The sequence below is a fragment of the Erythrolamprus reginae genome, chromosome 6, assembly GCF_031021105.1.
Source record: "Erythrolamprus reginae isolate rEryReg1 chromosome 6, rEryReg1.hap1, whole genome shotgun sequence".
Classification (NCBI taxonomy): domain Eukaryota; kingdom Metazoa; phylum Chordata; class Lepidosauria; order Squamata; family Dipsadidae; genus Erythrolamprus; species Erythrolamprus reginae.
In genome coordinates, this window is record NC_091955.1 from 81,688,824 (window position 1) to 81,712,851 (window position 24,028).

At 42.5% G+C, this 24,028-nt stretch overlaps 1 protein-coding gene across 3 annotated transcripts in view; it reads left to right on the top strand.

Moving 5' to 3' along the window:
• DDX11 (DEAD/H-box helicase 11) overlaps nt 1-24,028 on the top strand; it is a 67,221-nt gene that overhangs the window by 31,742 nt on the left and 11,451 nt on the right. For all 3 annotated transcript variants that reach the window (XM_070756443.1, XM_070756441.1, XM_070756442.1), the window contains exons 13-23: nt 949-993; nt 1,166-1,233; nt 2,965-3,003; nt 5,851-5,962; nt 8,749-8,880; nt 12,418-12,530; nt 14,089-14,161; nt 17,958-18,061; nt 18,583-18,732; nt 23,565-23,633; nt 23,744-23,844. In XM_070756443.1, the coding sequence (XP_070612544.1) occupies nt 949-993; nt 1,166-1,233; nt 2,965-3,003; nt 5,851-5,962; nt 8,749-8,880; nt 12,418-12,530; nt 14,089-14,161; nt 17,958-18,061; nt 18,583-18,732; nt 23,565-23,633; nt 23,744-23,844 (1,006 nt within the window). The remainder of the gene's footprint in view (nt 1-948; nt 994-1,165; nt 1,234-2,964; nt 3,004-5,850; nt 5,963-8,748; nt 8,881-12,417; nt 12,531-14,088; nt 14,162-17,957; nt 18,062-18,582; nt 18,733-23,564; nt 23,634-23,743; nt 23,845-24,028) is intronic.

Genomic DNA, 24,028 nt, shown 5'->3' on the forward strand with positions numbered 1-24,028 from the left:
AAATGCTGTATCTTCAGATATATTCACGAAGGCCAAAAGTCCATGCAGCAATACAGAATTCTTGCTGCCAAGCCAAGGCTGTAAACAGCAAACAAACACCTCCCACGAGTCTTCCAGACTGCTAGGCCACAAGCCAAGATCAGAGACGCTGAGAATCAAAACGGGTCACCGCAACTCCAATTGATAACACTCCACATGGCTGCAAGGCCTTGCCTGCCTTTTAAACCCTGCTGACGAGGACCACACCCAAACCCAGCTGTTTCTAATTCAATGGTGAAAATATTTCTTTAACTGCTCCTTTCGTTGCTGTGAACGTCTCTGTCTCATGTCAATGACAGCTTGTGCGTCATCACCTAATGACTCCAAACTACTGGCAGGGGAGAGCTCCCCCCCCCCCGGGGCTCTCATGCTGTTCTCCTTCATCCCATTCCTGACTCTCCTCTCCTCCGTCCGACTGTTCAGCCCCCTCCTCTGCGCTGTCATCCTCCTCCGGGCATGGAGCCAGCAGAGACACAGCTGGTCCCTGAGCAGCCTCAGGCTGAATCACAACAATTTTGTAGTTGCTTGCTGGCCAAAACCTATAGTTGATTTCTGCTCTGTATTCTTTGACTGGATTCATATAACATAGAAACATAGAAGATTGGTGGCAGAAAAAGACCTCATGGTCCATCTAGTCTGCCCTTATACTATTTCCTGTATTTTATCTTAGGATGGATATATGTTTATCCGACAGAAGTTTGATTTACTTGGAGTTATATTGTGTTGTTTAAGTGTTCCCTTTATTTTTTTGAGCAGTGCATATGATATGGCATACAAATCTAATAAATTATTATTATTATTATTATTATTATTATTATTATTATTATTATTATTATTATGATATGTAGTTTAGCCTATAATGCCACGTGGAAATAATTTCATGATCATTGTTGCTCTGCTTCTCTCCAGGAAATGTAAATCAGAATCCAAATACGCAGAGCATACAAGAAGGAGGTAAGTTGTGGGTGGGACTCCAGAAAATGTGTACATTGTCATGGTTTGGCCAGCATGGGGCTTTAAGAAGATGATTGTACTGATCTGAAAAAAACAAGTCTTTATCTGTTGTAAGCAAACCAGATTTTTAAAAAATGACTTTCCCCCCACTTTGTCTCTCTCTCTCTCTAAGGGGTGCAGCTGAAATCCATCAATGACTTTTTGTTCCAGTGTCAAATTGACAACATCAATCTCTTCAAGGTAAAGAGCTTCCTGACTTCCACCAAAGTTTAGAATTTGGTAGGGAGCCAGAACTTAGCTTAGAGCCTCCAAAGTGGTGTTTCCTTTTCCTTTTTACACCCTGATCAGATTTTAAATTATATTTTTATTAATAGCTAAGACATACGTATGGGCGTATGTGTGGGCAACAGTGATGGGTTTGTCCTACCTTCCCTACCAGTTCGGAAGTGCACACATGCGTTATATCCAGGCATTGACTCTCTGTGTATGCGCAGAAGCCGTTGCGCATGTTCAGAGGGTTCGTTGCCAGCTGCTTTCCAGCAGCGGCAACTCGGGAACCAGTTTGGGTGCATGGCAAGCCAGCCATTACTAACCGGTTTGCCGAATGGTGCCGCCAGCGAACTGCTCTGAACCGGTAGCAACCCATCACGGATAGGCAAAAAAAATCATAGCGTTGGAACCAAGGACATCTCTGGAATATAATTTGGAAAAAGCAATTTTGTCCATTGTGTGAATCCAGCACTTATGGCTGTTGATTAGCACAGTCTCTCTTTTTCTCAAGCTGCAACGGGAGCCTGATAAATGTTCAGTTCCATTACGTTAGAAACATAGAAACATAGAAGATTGACGGCAGGAAAAGACCTCATAGCGAGAGCTATCGTGGGGCTTCCAAGATCTGCCCACGTTTCGCCAACATTCCGCGGCCGTTACTGGTTGCCGATCAGTTTCCGGTCACAATTCAAAGTATTGGTAATGAGCTATAAAGCCCTACATGGCATCGGACCAGAATACCTCCGGGACCGCCTTCTGCCGCACGAATCCCAGCGGCTAATCAGGTCCCAGAGAGTTGGCCTTCTCCGGGTCCCGTCGACTAAGCAATGCTGTTTGGCGGGACCCAGGGGAAGAGCCTTCTCTGTGGCAGCCCCGGCCCTCTGGAATCAACTCCCCCCGGAGATTCGAATTGCCCCTACTCTTCCCGCCTTCTGCAAGATGTTGAAGACCTATCTATGTTGCCAGGCATGGGGGAAAAAACTATCTTGTCCCCCCAGCACCACCTTTTTCTGATTGTAATATATGAGAATGGTGTGTAGTAATGATCGTTTTTAATATTTATGGGTTTTAAATGTGTTTTTTAACTTATATTGGATTTGCACTTTGTATATTGTATTTGTTGTGGTTGTGAGCCGCCCTGAGTCTTCGGAGAGGGGCGGCATACAAATCTAATAAATCTAAATCTAATCTAAATCATGCTCCATCTAGTCTGCCCTTATACTATTTCCTGTATTTTATCTTAGGATGGATATATGTTTATCCCAGGCATGTTTAAATTCAGTGACTGTGGAAACTTCTGCTGGAAGTTTGTTCCAAGCATCTACTACTCTTTCAGTAAAATAATATTTTGTCACGTTGCTTCTGATCTTTCCCCCAACTAACCTCAGATTGTGCCCCTTTGTTCTTGTGTTCACTTCCCTATTAAAAACACTTCCCTCCTGAACCTTATTTAACTCTTTAACATATTTAAATGTTTCGATCATGTCCCCCCCCACTTTTCCTTCTGTCCTCCAGACGGAGTAATCTTTTAAGAGTTTCTGTAAGTCATGAAGGAGTTCTAGGACGGCTGGATTCTCTGCTTCTATGAAGTGTAGACTGAATGATAAATTGTGTTAATCTGGCAAAGAAGGTTAAAACTGGGGATAACCTGTTCAGACAAGGAGGAAACTTTTCATGTGCATGTTCTCTTTTTTTCAACAGGTTCAGCGTTACTGTGAGAAAAGTTGCATCAGCAAGAAGGTAGTGCATCAACAGAACAGAATAAAAAGTCTGGTTCCGTGTCCCTTAAGTACCTTTTGGGGGTCCGTTTTCAGGAATTTTCCATGGGGTGTAGGAACATAAGTTGCCTTAGATCAGTGATTTTCAACCTTTTTTGAGCTGCGGCACATTTTTTACAATTACAAAATCCTGGGGAACACCACCAACCAAAACGACACAATATAACACTCTAACACAGTACATATCCCCCCAAAGATTAGAATTGCCCCCACCCTCCTTGCCTTTCGTAAGCTACTTAAAACCCACCTCTGCCGTCAGGCATGGGGGAATTGAGATCCTCTTTCCCCCTAGGCCTTTACAATTCTATGCATGGTATGTATATATGTATGCTTGGTTTTTATATTAATGGGTTTTTAATCGTTTTTAGTATTGAATTACTATTGTACACTGTTTTATTGTTGCTGTTAGCCGCCCCGAGTCTCCGGAGAGGGGCGGCATACAAATCCAATAAATGAATGAATGAATGAATGAATGAATGAATGAATGAATGAATGAATTAAATAAATAATTAAAATAAAATAAAATAAAATAAATAAATCAAACTGCATGAATCGCTGGGATTCGTGCAGCAGAAGGCGACCAGTTAGGTCCCACAGAGTTGGCCTTCTCCGTGTCCCGTCGACTAAACAATGTTGTTTGGCGTGACCCAGGGGAAGAGCCTTCTCTGTGGCGGCCCCGGCCCTCTGGAACCAACTCCCCCCAGAGATTAGAATTGCCCCCACCCTTCTCGCCTTTCGTAAGCTCCTTAAAACCCACCTTTGCCATCAGGCATGGTATGTTTGTATGTATGTTTGGTTTTATAAATAAGGGTTTTTTAGTTGTTTAGTATTGGATTGTTACATGCTGTTTTTATCACTGTTGTTAGCCGCACCGAGTCCACGGAGACGGGCAGCTTACAAATCCAATAAATGAATGAATGAATGAATAAATAAATAAATAATATGCATATAGTTAATAATATAGTTTCTAAACGTATTTATACTCACTTAGTGTGAAACCTGGGACTGTTTCGATGAACACAAAAGGGATATTCTGGCAGGAATGGTAGTTTGGGGACCCATGTTTAATTTCCCCACGGCACACCTGACCATGTCTCACGGCACACTAGTGTGCCATGGCACACTGGTTGAAAAACACTGCCTGAGATTGAGTCAGATCAATTGGATTAAGCTGGTTAGCTATTTCCTATGCAGAGATTCAAGAATGGACCGTGTGGAGCTTGTGAAAAGTTGGGATAGGGCTCCCCAAGTTTTTCTAAAGACGTTCCCTTACTTACTGTCAGTCTTATTGTGTGGAAGGAAATATTTATCAAATCTATGGCAGGAAAATAATTATAATTGAATTTAAAAGTCAGCTAAATATATTGAATTAAATCAAACTTACAGAGTACAGACAGTCCTCAATGTACAACCACATTTGAGCCCCATCTTTATGTTGCTACGCGAAACGTTTATTAAGTTTTACTCATTTTATGACCTTTTTTTGCCACCGTTGTTAAGTGAACCGCCGAAGTGGTTATGTCAATAGCACGGTTGTTAACTGAATCTGGCTTCCCCATTGACTCTGCTGGCCAGAAGGTCAAAAAAGGTGATCACGTGACCCCCCAAGACACTCCAACCGTCATAAATCTGAGTCAGTTGCCAAGCATCTGAATTTTGATCACTTGAGCATAGGCATGCTTCAATGGCTTGGGGCCATTAGACCCTAGCCCCCTGGCCGACAAGTGTAGTATGTCTTGCTGTGTGAATGGGAATGAATTACAGTAGTACCTCGTGATATGAACCCCTCGTCATACAAACTTTTCGACATACGAACCCGGGGTTTGGAAAATGTTTGTCTCTTCTTACAAACCTTTTTTGCCTTACGAACCCGCCGCCCGAACGCCAAACCTGGAAGTTTGGAAAAAGTTCGGCGTTCGGGTTCGGGAGGCTGCCAAGAAGCCCCCGCCGCCCGGCTGTCACCTTGCCAGAAGAGCCGCGTAGCTGTCGGCTGGTCGGGAGGCTCAAATGGAGGTGGGGAATCCCAATAGGGAATTCCATGGGCGGAGCTTTGACGTCATGAAGACGTCCTTCCTGGCCGGCCGAAACGTGGACTCTAGGAAGGACGTCTCCGTGACGTCAAAGCTCCGCCCATGGAATTCCCTATTGGGATTCCCCACCTCCGTTTGAGCCTCCCAACCGTCCGACAGCTCTGCAGCTCTTCTGGCAAAGTCACAGCTGGGCGGCGGGGCTTCTCGGCGGCCACCCGAATGCTGAAGCCGAACTTTTGCCAAACTTCTGGGTTTGGCTTTCGGGAGAACGCTGAGAAGCCCCCCCGGCTGTTTCAAAAGGCGGCAGTACTGTACTGCACTCTAATCACTGTGTGAGTAAGGCTCTCGTAAGAGTGAAAAATGGTCATACGTCATTGTAACTTTGTCACTAAATGAGTGGTTCTAAGTTGAAGACTATCTGTGTGGCCCTTTATAAATCAACTGAATCTCTCCATGGTTCCTGGACTATGCACCAGAGATGGGTTGCCTCCCAGTTTGGACAGGTTCTTAAAACCAGTAGCACCCGTGGCAGGAGGCTCCACTCACCCACCTAGGACACTTCTGTACATGTGCAGAAGCATTGCGCATGAGCTCGTGCACAAACCGGTGGCAAAATAATTTACAACCCACCACTGGTATGTATGTTATTCTCCCTTGGGAAGACAAGTTTTCCCAATGTTTCCTTCTTTCCTGCCTTTGCAGGAGTGATTAACGAACAGGGAAATGTTTACATTTAAATATTTAAAATAATATCTTCTGGTCTTTTCCTTGTCTTGCAGCTCTTGGGATTTGTGGAAAGATACGGAGTTTTCAAACCCAGGAAAGACGACTCAAAGTTGTCTGGTTTGCAGAATTTTTTGCAAACCTTGAAGAAGAGGCCAGAAAAAGAAGGTGAGTTTGGCTACAAAGCAATTTTGGGCAGTGTTCAGAATTGGAAGGAGGCAAGACATAAATAATGATAATGAGCCGAGGTGGCGCAGTGGGTAGAGTGCAGTACTGCAGGCCACTAAAGCTGACTGCTAGATCTGGAGGTCAGCGGTTCAAATCTCATCACCGGCTCAAGGTTGACTCAGCCTTCCATCCTTCCGAGGTGGGTAAAATGAGGACCCGGATTGTAGGGGCAATAGGCTGGCTCTGTTAAAAAGTGCTATCGCTAATATGTTGCAAGCCGCCCTGAGTCTAAGGAGGAGGGCGGCATTAAAAAAAATTGAATAAATAAATAAAATAAATAAAAATACAGGCATTCATTAACTTACAACAGTTCAATTAGCGACTGTTCAAAGTTACAGCTGATAGCGGATGCCATTCAGGAGGAGACCGACCTATGTGCTAGTTGTTCCCGATTCTAGAGGGTGGTGCTCATCTCCGTTTCAAAGCCGAAGAGCCAGCACTGTCCAAAGACGTCTTTGTGGTCGTGTGGTCATAACCCAGATTATCTCAGGGACCAGGTTACCTCTGGGACCGCCTTCTGCTGCACGAATCCCAGCGACCAGTTAGGTCCCACAGAGTGGGTCTTTTCCGGGTCCTGTCAACTAAACAATGCCGCTTGGCGGGACCCAGGGGAAGAGCCTTCTCTGTGGCGGCCCCGGCCCTCTGGAATCAACTCCCCACAGAGATTAGAATTGCCCCCACCCTCCTTGCCTTTCGTAAGCTACATAAAACCCACCTCTGCCGCCAGGCATGGGGGAATTGAGATATCCTTTCCTCCTAGGCCTTTACAATTTTATGCATGGTATGTCTGTATGTATGTATGTTTGGTTTTTTATTATAATGGGTTTTAATTGTTTTTAGTATTGGATTATTGTTATACGCTGTCTTATTATTGCTGTTAGCCGCCCCGAGTCTCCGGAGAGGGGCGGCATACAAATCAAATCAATCAATCAATATAATATAATATAATGTGATGTGATGTGATATGAAGTGAAGTGAAGTAAAATGAAATGAAATGAAATGAAATGAAATGATAAAATAAAATAAAATAACCTTCCCACCAAAGGTGGCCTACTGCCAGGACAGGTGGAGAGAACGCAGTGGGGTAACGAAAATGGAGCTCCACCCCAGAGCCCCCAATTTGCACTGAAAGATGTTGAAAGAAAATACAGGGCGTGAGCCACGTCCACAGTGTGGTAGTTAACATTTTGGAAGCCCTTCACTGCTTCCCACCAAGGGTGGCCCCTATTTTTCTACTTGCATTTTTTACGTGCTTTCGAACTGCTAGGTTGGCAGAATCTGGGATAAGTAACAGGAGCTCCCTCCATGATGTAGCACTAGGTATTCGAACTGCCTAACTGCCAACCTTTCTGATCAACAAGCTCAGCGTCTTAGCCACTGAGCCACTGCATCCCTATAAATATTTATATTAATATAAATAATACATAGAAAAAGTCATTTTTCTACCTGTCTCTTGAAAGTCAACGAAGAATCAGAGTTTGACTTTTCTTGCTACGGTAATTTATTGTTGCCTTGATAAATTGTTCTGGAACAAGAATGCAAAACCTTTTTTTTTTGCAAGAATGTTGATTTAGCGTCTCGTCTGCAGCCTTTTTTCTATTAACACACATTTAGACATAAATTGGATATGCTACTTGTTTGAGTTTGCGAGTCTCGAGAGGGGCGGCATACAAATCTTATACTACTACTACTACTACTACTACTACTACTACTACTATTATTATTATTATTATTATTATTATTATTATTATTATTATGTCAATACAACATAGCAAATGAGATCACTATGCTGGATTTCGTATTTCATCACTAGTCCGGCGCTTCCCAAGCACCTGGGACTGCGTGATGTAGCAGCGAATTATGTTTGCCGATCCCAGTAAAGTGGCCTTTTGCAATTGACAGATGGAGATTTTGTCAATTCCGGTGGTTTTCAAATGTCCACTGAGATCCTTTGGCACTGCGACCAGCGTGCCAAGTACCACTGGGACCACTTTCACTGGCTTATGCCAGAGTCGTTGCAGCTCGATTTTTAGATCTTCATATTTCACTAATTTCTCCAGCTGCTTCTCCTCAATTCTGCTGTCCCCTGGGATTGCGATGTCGATGATCCATACTTCCTTTTTCTCCATGATCACAATGTCTGGTGTGTTATGCTTCAGAATTCGGTCAGTCTGAAGTCGGACGTCTCACAGTAGTTTTGCTTGCTCATTTTCGACCACTTTTTCGGGCTTATGATCCCACCAGTTCTTTGCCACTGGTAAATGGTAGTTCCGGCACAAGCTCCAGTGGATCATCTGTGCCACAGCATCATCTCTATGCTTGTAGTCAGTCTGTGCGACTACAAGCATAGACATGATGCTGTGGCACAGATGATGATGATGATGATGATGATGATTATTATTATTATTATTATTGATTGTGGAAGTTAAGAATTAGGAGATGATCTTCTGCAGGAGAGAAGTTGCCTTTCCAAATGAGAAGTTGACTATGTATATATGTATGTATGTATGTACGTACGTACGTACCTATGTATGTATGTATGTATGTTTGTTTGTTTGTATTTATATGCCACTCACTCTAAAAAGGACTCAGAGCGGCTAACACTAATTATAGATACAATAACGATTAAAAAAAAAATACAGGCATAAAATCAATAAAACAATAAGATCATTAAAAAAAACCATGCATACTACAGTCAGTCCTAATTTTTGACTTTTGATCTGCAGGGGCTCTGCAAACCTCTGGGGAAAGTGAGGACGACCACCCCAAAATGGCATCTCCCCTAATGCACATTGAAAATTTCCTAGCGGCGCTCACAAATGCTAACCAAGACGGGAGAGTCATTCTCAGCAGGCAAGGTATTGTACATCCGTGTTTGATAAGCCCATCTGTAGATATTGAATTATTTCAAGGTAATTCCATTATATGTAGCCCTTGTTTACCAGCCGCATCTGGGATCGGCAACTCCATCACTAAAACAACAGGGTCGCCAAACAAAACTCTGCATGATTGGTTACAGGTTTACAACATCACTTCCCATGTGGTCATTAAATACGGTAAGTTGCTCGTGGGTAAGTGAGCGATAGCAATAGAAATATCACTTAAACTAATGGTTTTCAACCTTTCTAATGCCGTGACCCCTTAGTACTGTTCCTCATATTGTGGTGACCCCCAACCATAAGTCTAGCGCCAATTCTCCCAACAGAGCTTTAAGCTGATTGGCCACTGTAAACGCCTGATTGGTCAGATTGTAAAAATAGGTTCCAAGGCACCAGAATAGAAGCTTTAGTTCCTAACACCATGGAAAATTTGTCTGTGAAATGGTCGTTCGACCCCCAAAGGGGTCCTGACCCCCAGGTTAAGAACCATTGACTTAGACTTATACAGTGTTCCCTCGATTTTCGCGGGGGATGCGTTCCGAGACCGCCCGCGAAAGTCGAATTTCCGCGAAGTAGAGATGCGGAAGTAAATACACTATTTTTGGCTATGAACAGTGTCACAAGCCTTCCCTTAACACTTTAAACCCCTAAATTACAATTTCCCATTCCCTTAGCAACCATTTAGATTATTACTCACCATGTTTATTTATTAAAGTTTATTTTTTTAAAAAATTATTAAAGGCGGACGAAAGTTTGCCGATGACATGATGTCATCGGGCAGGAAAACCCGTGGTATAGGGGGGGGAAATCGCAAAGTATTTTTTAATTAATATTTTTGAAAAAACGTGGTATAGGCTTTTCGCGAAGTTAGAACCCACGAAAATCGAGGGAACACTGTATACCGCTTCATAGTGCTTTAGTGGCCTCTCTAAGCAGTTTACAGAGTCAGCATATTGCCCCCAACAATTTGGGTCATTTTACCCACTTCGGAAGGATGGAAGGCTGAGTCAACCTTGAGCTGGCAAGGATTGAACTGCCGAATTGCAGTCAGCTGGCAGTCAGCACAAGTAGCCTGCAATGTTGCATTCTAACCACTGTGCCACCACGGCTGCTTATCATGGGTCTGTGGCTTATGATTTGACTGCCATTGATTCTGCTTGTTGGAAGTGGTTGTGAAGCACGTAGATAGCAATTATGTGATCTTGGGATGCTGGAGTTGTCATAAATGTCAGGATTGGTGGTAAAGTTAATTTACTTTTATTTATTTATCAGTTTTTTAAAACCGTCCCTCTATCTCACAAAGTACCTTTCTCAAGACCATTGTGATTTGAACAGTCGCTAAACAGGGCAGTCATTAAGTGTGGTCTGTCTATACAGTGATACCTTGTCTTACAAAAGCCTCGTCATACAAACTTTTCGAGATACAAACCTTGGGTTTAAGATTTTTTTGCCTCTTCTTACTAACTATTTTCACCTTACAAACCCACCACCGCCACTGGGATGCCCCGCCTCCGAACTTCCATTGCCAGCGAAGTACCCACTTTTGTGCTGCTGGGATTCCTCTGAGGCTCCCCTCCATGGGAAACCACACCTCTGGACTTCCATGTTTTTGTGATGCTGCAGGGGAATCCCAGCAGAGGAATCCCAGCAGCGCAAAAACAGGCGCTTCGCTGGCAATGGAAGTCCAGAGGTGGGGTTTCCCAGCGAGGGGAGCCTCAGTGAAATCGCAGCATCACAAAAACACAAAGATCCGGAGCTGGGGTTTTGAGGAATTCGGTGTTTTTTGCAATGCTGCAATTTCACTGATGCTCCCTTCACTGGGAAACCCCACCTCCGGACTTCCGTTGCCAATGAAGTGCTCATTTTTGTGCTGCTGGGATTCCCCTGCTGGGATTCCCCTGCAGCATCGCAAAAACACAGAAGTCCGGAGGTGGGGTTTCCCATGGAGGGGAGCCTCAGGAGAATCCCAGCAGCGCAAAAACGGGCGCTTCGGCTGGCAAAAGGGGTAAATTTTGGGCTTGCACGCATTAATCGCTTTTCCATTGATTCCAATGGGAAACATTGTTTCGTCTTACAAACTTTTCACCTTAAGAACCTCGTCCCAGAACCAATTAAGTTTGTAAGACAAGGTATTACTGTATCTCCCCGGATGGGGAGGAAACCTCTGAAAGTTAAAATAATAATAATAATAATCCATATTTATGTGAACACTTGATGCTTTTTCATAGGAGCACTTACCTAAACAATTCGATTGCAGTTTTGAGTCGTGGAAATATTATTCTCCAAGCATTGCTAAATTACTGCACCTTATTAATTTTCTATCCTGGGATTGTAGCAATATTAAGGAGGTTGTGGTATTTATTGCTGGTTACTAAATTACTTCATTAAGTATGGTCGTAACTTAATCAAGTGATGTTCCCATATTAGCCCCTGGGAACCAACCACAGTTGCTTTTGTTGTCTTCTTTCTCTTAAGAATATTTCCACTGTTTCATTTCCAGTAAATTGACAGTAGCAAGACAGTAGCAAGATGGGTGGAAAGCCCCCTTGCATTTTGGGTTGCCTTTCAAAATGGGTGAACAGTGCAGTCAGGTGGTAGGGAAAGCGAGTAGAATACTTGGCTGCATAGCTAGAGGTATAACAAGCAGGAAGAGGGAGATTGTGATCCCGCTGTATAGAGCGCTGGTGAGACCACATTTGGAATACTGTGTTCAGTTTATTTATTTATTCGATTCAATTTTTATGCCTCCCTCCTCCTTAGACTCAGGGTGGCTTACAACATGTTAGCAATAGCACTTTTTAAAAACAGAGCTAGGCTATTGCCCCCACAATCCGGGTCCTCATTTTACCCACCTCGGAAGGATGGAAGGCTGGGTCAACCTTGAGCCGGTGATGAGATTTGAACCGCTGACCTTCAGATCTACAAGTCAGCTTCAGTGGCCTGCAGCACAGCACTCTACCTGCTGCGCCACCCCGGCTCTGGAGACCTCACCTACAAAAAGATACTGATAAAATTGAACCGGTCCAAAGATGGGCTACAAAAATGATGGAAGGTCTTAAGCATAAAACTTATCAGGAAAGTCTTCATGAACTCAATCTGTATAGTCTGGAGGACAGAAGGGAAAGGGGGGACACGATCTAAACATTTAAATATGTTAAAGGATTAAATAAGGTTCAGGTGGGAAGTGTTTTTAATAGGAAAGTGAACACAAGAACAGGGGGCACAATCAGAGGTTAGTTCAGAGAAAGATCAGAAGCAATGTGAGAAAATATATTTGACTGAAAGAGTAGTAGATGCTTGGAACAAACTTCCAGCAGACGTGGTTGGTAAATCCACAGTAACTGAATTGAAACATGCCTGGGCTAAACATATATCCATCCTAAGATAAAATACAGGAAGTAGTATAAGGGCAGACTAGATGGACCATGAGGTCTTTTCCTGCCGTCAATCTTCTATGTTTCCATATTTCAATGCTTTTAATTGCTAACTTGCCTCTGAATGTGCTCATTTTTCCAGGTACTTTAGCCTTGAGCAGCCTCAAGTTCCTTTTGCTCAATCCAGCAGTGCATTTTGCCACGGTGCTGAAAGAATGTCGAGCTGTAATCATCGCTGGGGGCACCATGCAGCCGGTGAGTGGCTAATTGGGCATCTTCCTACTTCCTTTGAGTGATGGGTGTTGTGGTTTGATCCCAGCCAGGTCCTCTGAGATGAACTGGGCATGGTTGGTCTGTGTGGCTGTTCAGAGGAGTCAGACAGTGAGGAGGAGGGAGAGATTGGGTGTGAGGAGCCTGCAGAGGCTATAGAACCCCCAACTGGGGCTTTGCCTGGGTCTGATGAGGAAGGGGAGATGAGGGACCCTATCCTGGATGCAAGAGTGAGAAGGATGCGGGAGAGGCAGGAGCAGTTAGGCAGGCTCAGAAGGAGGACTTGAGCACAGCTATGCACAGTCTGTACTCCCAGGGTGTATATAAGGGGGAGAAGTTGGGAGGTTCCCTTTGCAGAAATTCAATGTTTGATCTTTCGAAGGAAGAGAGCGCGTGAAGAGTTTTTGCCTATTGCTTAAACAAATCTTGCTGCAGTTCTGGACAATTATAGGGTTAAAGAATCCTGTGAGTAATTCCTGGCTTTGAAACTATTGGTTTGGGATTCTATCTTATCAACTCTGCCTCCCACTTGAACTTTGGCAGTCGAAAGACATTTCTTCTTCTTCTTCTTCTTCTTCTTCTTCTTCTTCTTCTTCTTCTTCTTCTTCTTCCTTCTTCCTTCTTCCTTCTTCCTTCTTCTTCCTTTTCTTCTCCTTCTCCTCCTTCTCCTTCCTTCTCCCTTCTTCTTCTTCTTCTTCTTCTTCCTCTTCCTCTTCTTCTTCTTCTTCCTTCTTCTTCTTCTTCTCCTCCCTTCTTCTTCTTCTTCTTCTTCTTCCTCTTCTTCTCCCTTCTCCTTCCTTCTCCCTTCTTCTTCTTCTTCTTCTTCTTCCTCTTCCTCTTCTTCTTCTTCTTCCTTCTTCTTCTTCTTCTTCTCCTCCCTTCTTCTTCTTCTTCTTCTTCCTCTTCTTCTCCCTTCTCCTTCCTTCTCCCTTCTTCTTCTTCTTCTTCCTCCTCTTCCTCTTCTTCCTTCTTCTTCTTCTTCTTCTTCTTCTTCTCCCTTCTTCTTATTCTTCTTCCTTCTTCTTCTTCCTCTTCCTCTTCTTCTCCCTCCTCCTCCTCCTCCTCCTCCTCCTTCTTCTTCTTCCTCTACTTCCTCTTCTTCCTCCTTCTCCTCCTCTTCCTCCTTCTATTATTGTTATTATTGTTATTATTGTTATTATTATTATAATAATTGCAGAAAAGGAATGGTGTTAGTTTTCCTTTTCTGCATCACAGATAGAGGTAGGCTTGAGAAGGACCTTAGCTATTACATGCAGAGCCTCTGAAATATACTTGAACCACCACTTCCAGCTTTGAGAGTCAGATTGCTACCCGAGAAGCTTCTTATACCAGGATGACTAACGCAGAGTTAAGGGTCCAACTAGTCAGGGGTTATGGGGTTCCCCAGAAAAAGCGAAATTGATTCTCTTGCTGCATATATGAGGTTACGAGGGCAGAATTTGCACCTTTTATTCCCAAATAGCCAAACACACCGAGTACGGCTTGCTGTGTAAGTCTTCTAAAAAATAATAATATAAAAAGATTTTCACTATCTGCCTTGCAGGTGGCTGATTTCCGGCAACAGCTGCTTTTGGGTGCTGGCGTTGATGCTGGCAGGATTGAGGAGTTTTCCTGTGGTGAGTCCTGGGGTGCAGAGCTCGCTCCAGATTCTTGCTTGGGTGATATGGGGGCAAAGTTTTGCCTACCCGGTTGTGTCCTTCCAAATGGCTTCATCCATTGGGGGCTGGCTGGGTGGGTGAGGGTTGTTGGTCTTGTTGTCTTTTTATCTTTTATCTTTTTTTCAGATTTTGCATATCTTAATGTGTTGCCCCTCCTCATTTTTCTTTTTTTTTAAAATATATTTTTATTGATTTTTTAAAGTTTTTACAGAAAGAAAAAACATAAATTCAAACATAAATGTGTGTACCATCACCAAACAAAATACCGTATATACTCGAGTATAAGCCGAGTTTTTCAGCCCAAAAAATGGGCTGAAAAACACAGCCTCGGCTTATACTCGGGTCATTGACAAAGTCACCACACAAGGGCGCCATTGCTTGAGCCAGAGCGAGGAGGCACCAGCTTTTGTCCCCTCTCGCACGCCGTAGTTCCTCTCCCTAGCTCAAGCAGAGGCAGCCATTTGCTCCAACCGAGAGGGGAAAAAAGCAATGGTGAGTAACTATTCCTTGCTCTCTCTGCATTGGTATTTTGTGGTAGTTGCTGTCCTTGCTTGGATAGGATCTAATAATGTGTTATGAGGCAGAGCTAGACAGGAATTCTTTTTCTATCTGTCTATCTTTCTATCTATCTATTTTTCTATCTAACTATTTTTCTTTCTATCTATCTATCTATCTATCTATCTATCTGTATCTATTTCTATCTATCTATCTATCTATCTATCTATCTATCTATCTATCTATCTATCTATCTATCTATCTATCTATCTATCTATCTATCTATCTATTTGGTTTTCTATGCTGATAACCTCACAGCAGCTAATGCTGAAGCTCTTCTTTGGATACACTTATTTATTTGTTTGTTTGTTTGTTTATTTATTTAATTGGATTTGTATGCAATCCCTCTCCAAGGACTCAGGGTGGCTCACAGCATATATAAAAACAGAACAATAATGTAAATCCAATTAATGATGAGAAGGAATCCAGTTTTGAAGGATTTTAACTCTTAGGTTTTAGCTTTGTTCCTGATCGAGCTACTTTTTTTACTTTTTAATTTATTGTTAATATTGTTAATTTGTTTACCCTCTTTTAAATTTACAGAGCTAGTTTACTGGTTTTCTTTAAAATAAATATTCTAAAACATGTCTCAATTAATGTAATTTTATTGTTTTCCATTTTTATAAGTTACCAGTAGCCACTGCATTTTCTAACCTCGGCTTATACTCGGGTCAATACGTTTTCCCAGTTTTTGTGGCAAAAATTGGTGCCTCGGCTTATACTCGGGTCGGCTTATACTCGAGTATATACGGTAATATGTCCCTCCACCCGGGAAGATTCAATTCTCTATCTTTCACTTACCTCAGCTCCGGGTTACATTGCTCATTCTTTATAGAGTGATTGAATTTTATTTTTTACATTTGCATCGCTTACTAATACAGTGATACCTTGTCTTACAAACTTAATTGGTTCCGGGATGAGGTTCTTAAGGTGAAAAGTTTGTAAGACGAAACAATGTTTCCCATAGGAATCAAAGGAAAAGCGATTAATGCGTGCAAGCCCAAAATTCACCCCTTTTGCCAGCTGAAGCGCCCGTTTTTGCGCTGCTGGGATTCCCCTGAGGTTCCCCTCCATAGGAAACCCCACCTCCGGACTTCTGTGTTTTTGCGATGCTGCAGGGGAATCCCAGCAGGGGAATCCCAGCAGCGCAAAAACAGGCACTTCGGCTGGCAACAGAAGTCCAGAGGTGGGGTTTCCCATGGAGGGGAGCCTCAGGGGAATCCCAGCAGTGCAAAAACGGGTGCTTCGCTGGCAACGGAAGTCTGGAGGCAGGGCATCCCAGCGGCGGTGGTGGGTTTGTAAGGTGAAAATAGTTTGTAAGAAGAGGCAAAAAAATCTTAAACCCTGGGTTTGTATCTCGAAAAGTTTGTATGACGAGGCGTTTGTAAGACGAGATATCACTGTATTAATATATGATTTTTAACCTTTTCCCACCGCCTCATTGTTGCTGCCAATTTCTCTTCATTATAATTATGTAATCTAATTTCAATAATTTCGTAGTGAATGTGATCCACCATGTACCTGCACCAATTTTTTATCGTCCATTTATTAGCATCTTTCCACCCAAGCACTATAGTTGCTTGGGCACTTTCTATTGCTGCAATTTTAATTTCTTCATATTCTTTTACCTCACTATTTTTTATCATTTGGTTAGTTTCCAGTCACTATTCGTAATTTTATTCACTTCCGTTTCTATTTGCTTCCAAAATTTTTGGACTTTACTGCATTCCCAAAACATATGCATAAATACTCCTTTTCCCTCATTTTTATTTTCCCGTGCACCAGGGAAGGACTTGTCTGAGATTTTTTTTTCTAAAGTTATATTCTTGGCTTGGGCTCAAGTCCTGCTTATTTCATCCTTGCCTTGGTAGTGACAAGGTCTCCGTTTATTCTGTTGAGCCTTTGTCCTCTTATTTAGGGCCATTCTTTCTTCTTTCTTACCCGCAGTGGGTTCGGGACTCCTTTGGGGGTCGAACGACCGTTTCACAGGGGTCACTTGAGACCATGGGAAGAGACAAATTTCCCATGGTGTTAGGAACTAAAGCTTCTCTTCTGGCGCCTTGGAACATATTTTTACAATCCAACCAATCAGGTGTTTACAGTGGGGGTATCCCTCTGCTCTTCCTGCCAATCAGCTTAAAGCTCTGTTGGGAGAATAGGCACTAGACTTATGGTTGGGGGTCACCACAACATGAGGAACTGTATTAAAGTTTCGTGGCACTAGAAAGGTTGAGCACCAATTTAGTTTCAGGTTGCACGGAGTATGGCTTGGAAGAACAAACAAGCGGATCTCATGGGATTATATTTGTTCAACCATTGTACTTGAGCAGGGGTGTCAAGCTCATGTCATCACAAGCGTTGTCACATGACGTACCGCGAGTTTCCCCCCTTCACTAAACCAGGTATGGGCGTGGCCAGTGTGTGACGCATCCTGCTCATGGGCGTGAGTTTGACAGCTCTGTACAAGAGCTAGAAAGTTTAGCCTTTCAGCATCTTTCTTTCTTTCTTTCTTTCCTTTCTTTCTTTCTTTCTCTCTCTCTCTCTCTCTCTCTCCCTCCCTCCTTCCCTCCTTTCTTTCTTCCTTCCTTCCTCTCTCTCCCTTCCTTCCTCCTTCCTTCCTTTCTCTCTCTCTCTTTCTCTCTCTCTCTCTCCCTTCTTTCTTTCCTTCCCTCCCTCCCTTCCATCCTTCCTTCCTTTCTCTCTCTCTCTTTCTCTCTCTTTCCCTTCCTTCCTTCTTTCCTTCCCTCCCTCCCTTCCATCCTTCCTTCCTTCCTTTTTATTTATTTGACTTACATGCTGCCCAATCCCATAGGACTCAGGGCGGCTTACAACAATAAAGCAATACAAAAAATTAAAGTCAAATATTAAGCAATAGAATCCCATTAAGCTAGTTAATCAATATTAATAACAAACTCCTAGAGTAAAGAATATAATCATACATTCATAGATACCAATCAAATCATGGTTTGGCCGGGACTAAGATGTTTAATCTCATGGCCTCAGGCCTGCTGGCAGAGCCAGGTCTTTAAGACTTTTCGGAAGGCCAGTAGAGTGGGACCAGTATGGACATTGGGCGGTAGTTTGGTTCCAGAGGGCCGGGGCTGCCACAGAGAAGGCCCTCCCTGTGTGGGCCCACCAACCGTCACTGTAACAGGAACAGCAGCTTGTTCATTTCTTCCTTGGATTCTTGTGTTATTAGGTCATGTGATCCCCCCTGACAACATTTTACCCGTCATCCTCTGCAGTGGTCCGTCCAATCAGCTGCTGGAATTTACTTACGAGAAAAGAGGCTTGCCTCAATTGGTCAGTATTTATCCTCCCCCCCTCATTACCCTTCATTGCCTCTTCCAGCAATGGAGTTTCATGGCTTGAGTTCACTGGGTGACTGCATTGTCCCTTTGATATTGTTTTAGTCCTTCCTGCTTGGTTTCTGTTCACCTGAGCTGGACAGTTGCAAAGGAAACGGATCCTCTTAGTGGTTCCCCTCGCAGTTAACCTGTAACTGTCCTCCTCAAGTTTCTCTCCTTGTGGTGATATGATTTTTTATATTTTCATATCAAGGGAGAAGCCACCCCTGGAGTATCGAAGCAGAGCTGCTCACAAATGGAGAAAGAGGATGTTTGGTGTTGAATAGAGTGGATTGGGGAGCCAGCGATAATAATAATTATTATTTATTAGATTTGTATGCCGCCCCTCTCCGCAGATTCAGGGCCGCTCACAACAGTGATAAAAACAATACAGAAAGAACACAGCCTTTGATAGAAGGAAGATTTTTCTTTTGTGGTTGGAGATGAGACATTGCTGGTTTTTTCTCCATTTTTCAGATGGAGGAGACGGGGCGGATTCTTTCCAACTTGTGCAATGTTGTCCCAGGAGGTGTGGTGTGTTTCTTCCCTTCCTATGATTATGAAAAGCAAGTATACCTGCACTGGGAAAAGACCGGATTGCTTGCCCGGCTGGCTACTAAGAAAAAGGTAATTTGGGTAGCCCAATGCTGCTGGTGAAATGAAACATCTGGAAATTATTGTCTCTCCTCTGGTTTTGTTGTAGCAATAGCAGTATATAGTGCTTTAAAGTCCTCTTTAAGCGGTTTACAGAATCAGCATATTGGAAATTCTGTCTGCTGTATGGATCTTGGAGTCTTAGTGGATAACCAGCTAAACATGGGCCAGCAATGTGCAGCAGCGGCTAAAAAAGCCAACACAATCCTAAGCTGCATGAACAGGGGGATACACTCCAAGACCAGAGAGGTAATAATACCACTCTATAAGGCCCTGGTCAGATCACACCTGGAGTATTGCATCCAGTTCTGGTCACCACACTTTAAAAAAGATATAGAGACTCTGGAAAGGGTGCAGAAAAGAGCAACTAAAATGATAAAGGGACTAGAGACCAGGTCATACGAGGAAAGGTTGCTGGAACTGGGCATGGATAGCCTAGTGAAAAGAAGGGCTAGGGGGGAAATGATAGCTGTATACAGGTAATTGAGGGGTTGCCACAGAGAGGAGGGGGGACACACTGTTTTCCAGGGCACCAGAGGACTGGACGAGGAACAACGGTTGGAAACTGACCAAGGAAAGATTCAACCTGGAGATAAGAAAGAATTTCCTGACAGTGAGAGCGATCAACCAGTGGAATGGCCTGCCAGTGGAGGTTGTGGACTCCCCAACTTTGGACACTTTCAAGAGGAGGTTGGACTGCCATTTGGCTGGGGTGCTGTAGGATTTCCTGCTCGGGCAGGGGGTTGAACTTCATGACCTGTAAGGTTCCTTTCAACTCTAATAATAAATAAAAAAAATAAAATAAAAAACATTTGCTAAATGGGAACCCTTTAATGGAATTCTTTATTGGCCGAGTGTGATTGGACATGTGTGGACTTCGATTCCCAGAATTCTCCAACTAGCATGCAGAGGAATTCTGTGGTGGTTCAAGTCCATATACCTTAAAGTTGCCAGGTTGCAAAACCGCTGGATGTAATTGGAAATTTTTGCTTTTTTTTCCTTGTTTCTTTTTTTTCTTTTAAAGGGCATTTAGTATAAAAGAAGGTTAAGAAATATATATGAAAATTGATATTGAGGAGATATGGAGAAAATTGAAGCTGAATTTAACTGAACTGAATTTAAACATGCCTGGGATAAACATATATCCATCCTAAGATAAAATACAGGAAATGCTATAAGATAATTATTTAATAATAATAATTTATTAGATTTGTATGCTGCCCCTCTCCGAAGACTCGGGGCTGCTCACAACAGTAATAAAAAACAGTATAGCAATAGAACAAATCTAGTAATAAAAAGATATATAAAACCCCAACAATTAAAAAACCATACAGCACATACATACCAAACATAAAATATAAAAGTCTGGGGAAAATACCTTAATTCCCCCATGCCTGATGATATAGGTGGGTCTTGAGTAATTTGCGAAAGACAAGGAGGGTGGGGGCCATTCTAATCTCCGGGGGGAGTTGATTCCAGAGGGACGGGGCTGCCACAGAGAAGGCTCTTCCCCTGGGGCCTGCCAAACGACATTGTTTGGTTGATGGGACACGGAGAAGGCCAACTCTGTGGGACCTTATCGGCTGCTACAATTCGTGCGGTAGAAGGCGGTTCCGGAGGTACAGTCATACCTCGTCTTACGAACCTAATTGGTTCCAGGGGGAGGTTCGTAAGACGAAAGGTTCGTAAGACGAAACATTGTTTCCCATAGGAAACAATGTAAAGTCAATTAATCCGTGCAACCAAAAAAAAAACCCCCGCAAAAAAAACGCTGCCGCCCGGCTGTGACCTTTTAAAACAGCCGCGCGGCTTCCCAGCCGTCTCCCGAAGCCAAACGCCAAACCCAAACTTCCGCGTTTGGCGTTCGGAGACTGCTGGAAAGCCCCGCCGCCTGGCTGTCACCTTTTAAAACAGCCGCGCGGCTTCCCAGCAGCCTCCGAACAGTTCAGAAAAAATTTGCCTCTTCTTACGAACTTTTTTCGTGATACGAACTTCCGGGTTTGGCGTTCGGAGGCTGCTGGAAAGCCGCGCGGCTGTTTTAAAAGGTGACAGCCGGGCTGGGGGGCTTCCCAGCAGCCTCCGAACACCAAACCCGGAAGTTCGGGTTTGGCGTTCGTATCACGAAAAAAGTTCGTAAGAAGAGGCAAATTTTTTGTGAACCCCGGGTTCGTATCTTGAGTTGTTCGTAAGACGAGGGGTTCGTATCTTGAGGTACCACTGTACAGTATTCTGGTCCAATGCCATGTAGGGCATTGGACCATAAAGTCTTTTTCTGCCCTCAATCTTCTATGTTTCTATGAAGCACGATGGCCTAATTAATTAGATGTGATTTAGATTAGCAACAGCCTAAAAAGTGTATTAGCTAACAGGTTACTTAAAATATCATATGAGAAATCTGAGTAATTATTTTTATCCAGATGTCAACTGTAAAGGAGGTAGCATTGGATAGATTATGTATACCGACATTTTTAAAAAATGATTCATTGTAATACAATTCAATAATGATGGCATTTTACTTTGTACATATGGTTGGAGTAAAAAAATAAAAAAATCCTTTGCCGGGAAAAAAATAAAGTTTCCAGGTTTGAGAAGCTAATTTAACCCTGCTGTTCTGTTCGGGTCGTATGTGACCCGAAACCAAGTTTGAGTCCCTGTAAAACATTTTCCCTGCATATCTGAAACTTGAAATTCCATGAGTTTTCATCATTTCAGGGGTTCTCTCTATGAGAATTTTTTTTGGGGGGGGTGGGGGGTTTCTTTCTTGCTGGAAAAAAAAAACTCCCTAATGTTATGTTCCCGGGTCTATTTGACCCGGACTGCAAATTGATCGTTTTAGGTACTTATATTTGGTCTTTTTGAAAGCTTTTTTTCACCTGGAAACAGGTTTGAACATTTCTGCACACAATGATATGAAAATTGAAATGAAAAAAGTAAATCTTATTGGTTTATTTCGTGGATATAATGCATGCCCCCCCCGTTTTTGTGAATTTTTGTCAATTTTTCCAGTTCAATTTTTTCAATTTTTCCAGTTCAATTTTCATATCATTATGTTCAGAAATGTTCAAGCTACCAATCCCACACCAACTTTAGTAAAATAGAATGGATTTTGCTAGCAAAACTATCCATAAAGTGAAGACTATTTCAAAAAAACGGAGGGGCATGCATTTCATCAACAAAATAAACCAATATGCATCAATTTTTCCAGTTCAATTTTCATATCATTATGTTCAGAAATGTTCAAGCTACCAATCCCACACCAACTTTAATAAAATAGAATGGATTTTGCAAGCAAAACTATCCATAAATTGAAAAAATTCACAAAAACGGGGGGGCATGCAATATATCCGCAAAATAAACCAATAAGATTTACTTTTTTCATTTCAATTTTCATATCATTGTGTGCAGAAATGTTCAGACTACTTTCCAAGTGAAAAAAGTTTTCAAATTGACCAAACATAAGCACTTCAAATGAAGAGTTTTTGGTCCGGGTCGTATGTGACCCGAACATAACATTAGGAAGTTTTTTCGAACAGAACAGCTGGGTTAAATAAAGGTTTTACTGGAGGTTGAAGCCAACATCATTGTTTTTCAGTTCAGTCACTGTATAAAAGCCACAACATTTTACAGCTCCTGTAGATATCCCAATGGTGTTTTTTCAGGAGGCAACTGGACTTTCTGGGTTTTTTCTTTGAAGGCGTTCCACTTCTCATCCAAGAAACTTCTTCAGCTTTGACAGGATAGTGGGGAGACAGTTGAAGAAGCTTCTTGGATGAGACGCAAGTCCAGTTGCCACCTTAGGGGAAGGTTTGGTAGGGAAGGTTTGCCTATTTGCCGATGACTCTAAAGTGTACAATAGGGTTGATATTCCTGGAGGCGTCTGTAATATGGTAAATGATTTAGCTTTACTAGATAAATGGTCAAAGCAATGGAAACTGCAGTTTAATGTTTCCAAATGTAAAAAAATGCACTTGGGGAAAAGGAATCCTCAATCTGAGTATTGCATTGGCAGTTCTGTGTTAGCAAAAACTTCAGAAGAAAAGGATTTAGGGGTAGTGATTTCTGACAGTCTCAAAATGGGTGAACAGTGCAGTCAGGCGGTAGGGAAAGCAAGTAGGATGCTTGGCTGTATAGCTAGAGGTATAACAAGCAGGAAGAGGGAGATTATGATCCCGCTATATAGAATGCTGGTGAGACCACATTTGGAATACTGTGTTCAGTTCTGGAGACCTCACCTACAAAAAGATATTGACAAAATTGAACGGGTCCAAAGATGGGCTACAAGAATGGTGGAAGGTCTTAAGCATAAAACGTATCAGGAAAGACTTAATGAACTCAATCTGTATAGTCTGTATGATCGAAACATTTAAATATATTAAAGGGTTAAATAATGTCCAGGAGGGAAGTGTTTTTAATAGGAAAGTGAACACAAGAACAAGGGGACACAATCTGAAGTTAGTTGGGGGAAAGATCAAAAGCAACATGAGAAAATATTATTTTACTGAAAGAGTAGTAGATCCTTGGAACAAACTTCCAGCAGACGTGGTAGATAAATCCACAGTAAATGAATTTAAACATGCCTGGGATAAACATATATCCATTGTAACATAAAATACAGAAAATAGTATAAGGGCAGACTAGATGGACCATGAGATCTTTTTCTGCCGTCAGACTTCTATGTTTCTATGTTTGGGACAACCATGACTTGGATGACTGAGAATCTGTACAGACTTTTAGCTTCTGGGATCTTACTATTCACATGGTATGAATGATGCTCTCCTGTAATTAATGTATGATGTCATTTACAGATATTTCAGGAACCCAAGAAGGCTAACCAAGTGGAGCAGGTCTTGGCAGAATATGCCAAGTGTATCAAGGTACGAAATAGAAGATGGGAAGATTATTGAGCACTTGGGAAGTGGTAGTAAGTGGACAGGAGAGGCACTCCAGCTTTTAACCATTGCATTGTGGACTTCCTTTGACACAGCGCTGCAACCTAGCAGATGGCCCCATGACAGGTGCACTGCTGTTTTCTGTAGTTGGAGGGAAAATGAGCGAAGGAATCAATTTTTCGGATGACCTGGGAAGGTAAAATTTATTTATTTATTTATGTATTTATTTGATTTGATTTAATTTGTATGCCGCCCCTCTCCGTAGACTCGGGGCGGCTAACAACAATAAAAAAACAGCATATAACAAATCTAATATTTAAAATAACTTTAAAAAATCCTTATTAAAAACCAAACAAGCACACACACAAACATACCATGTA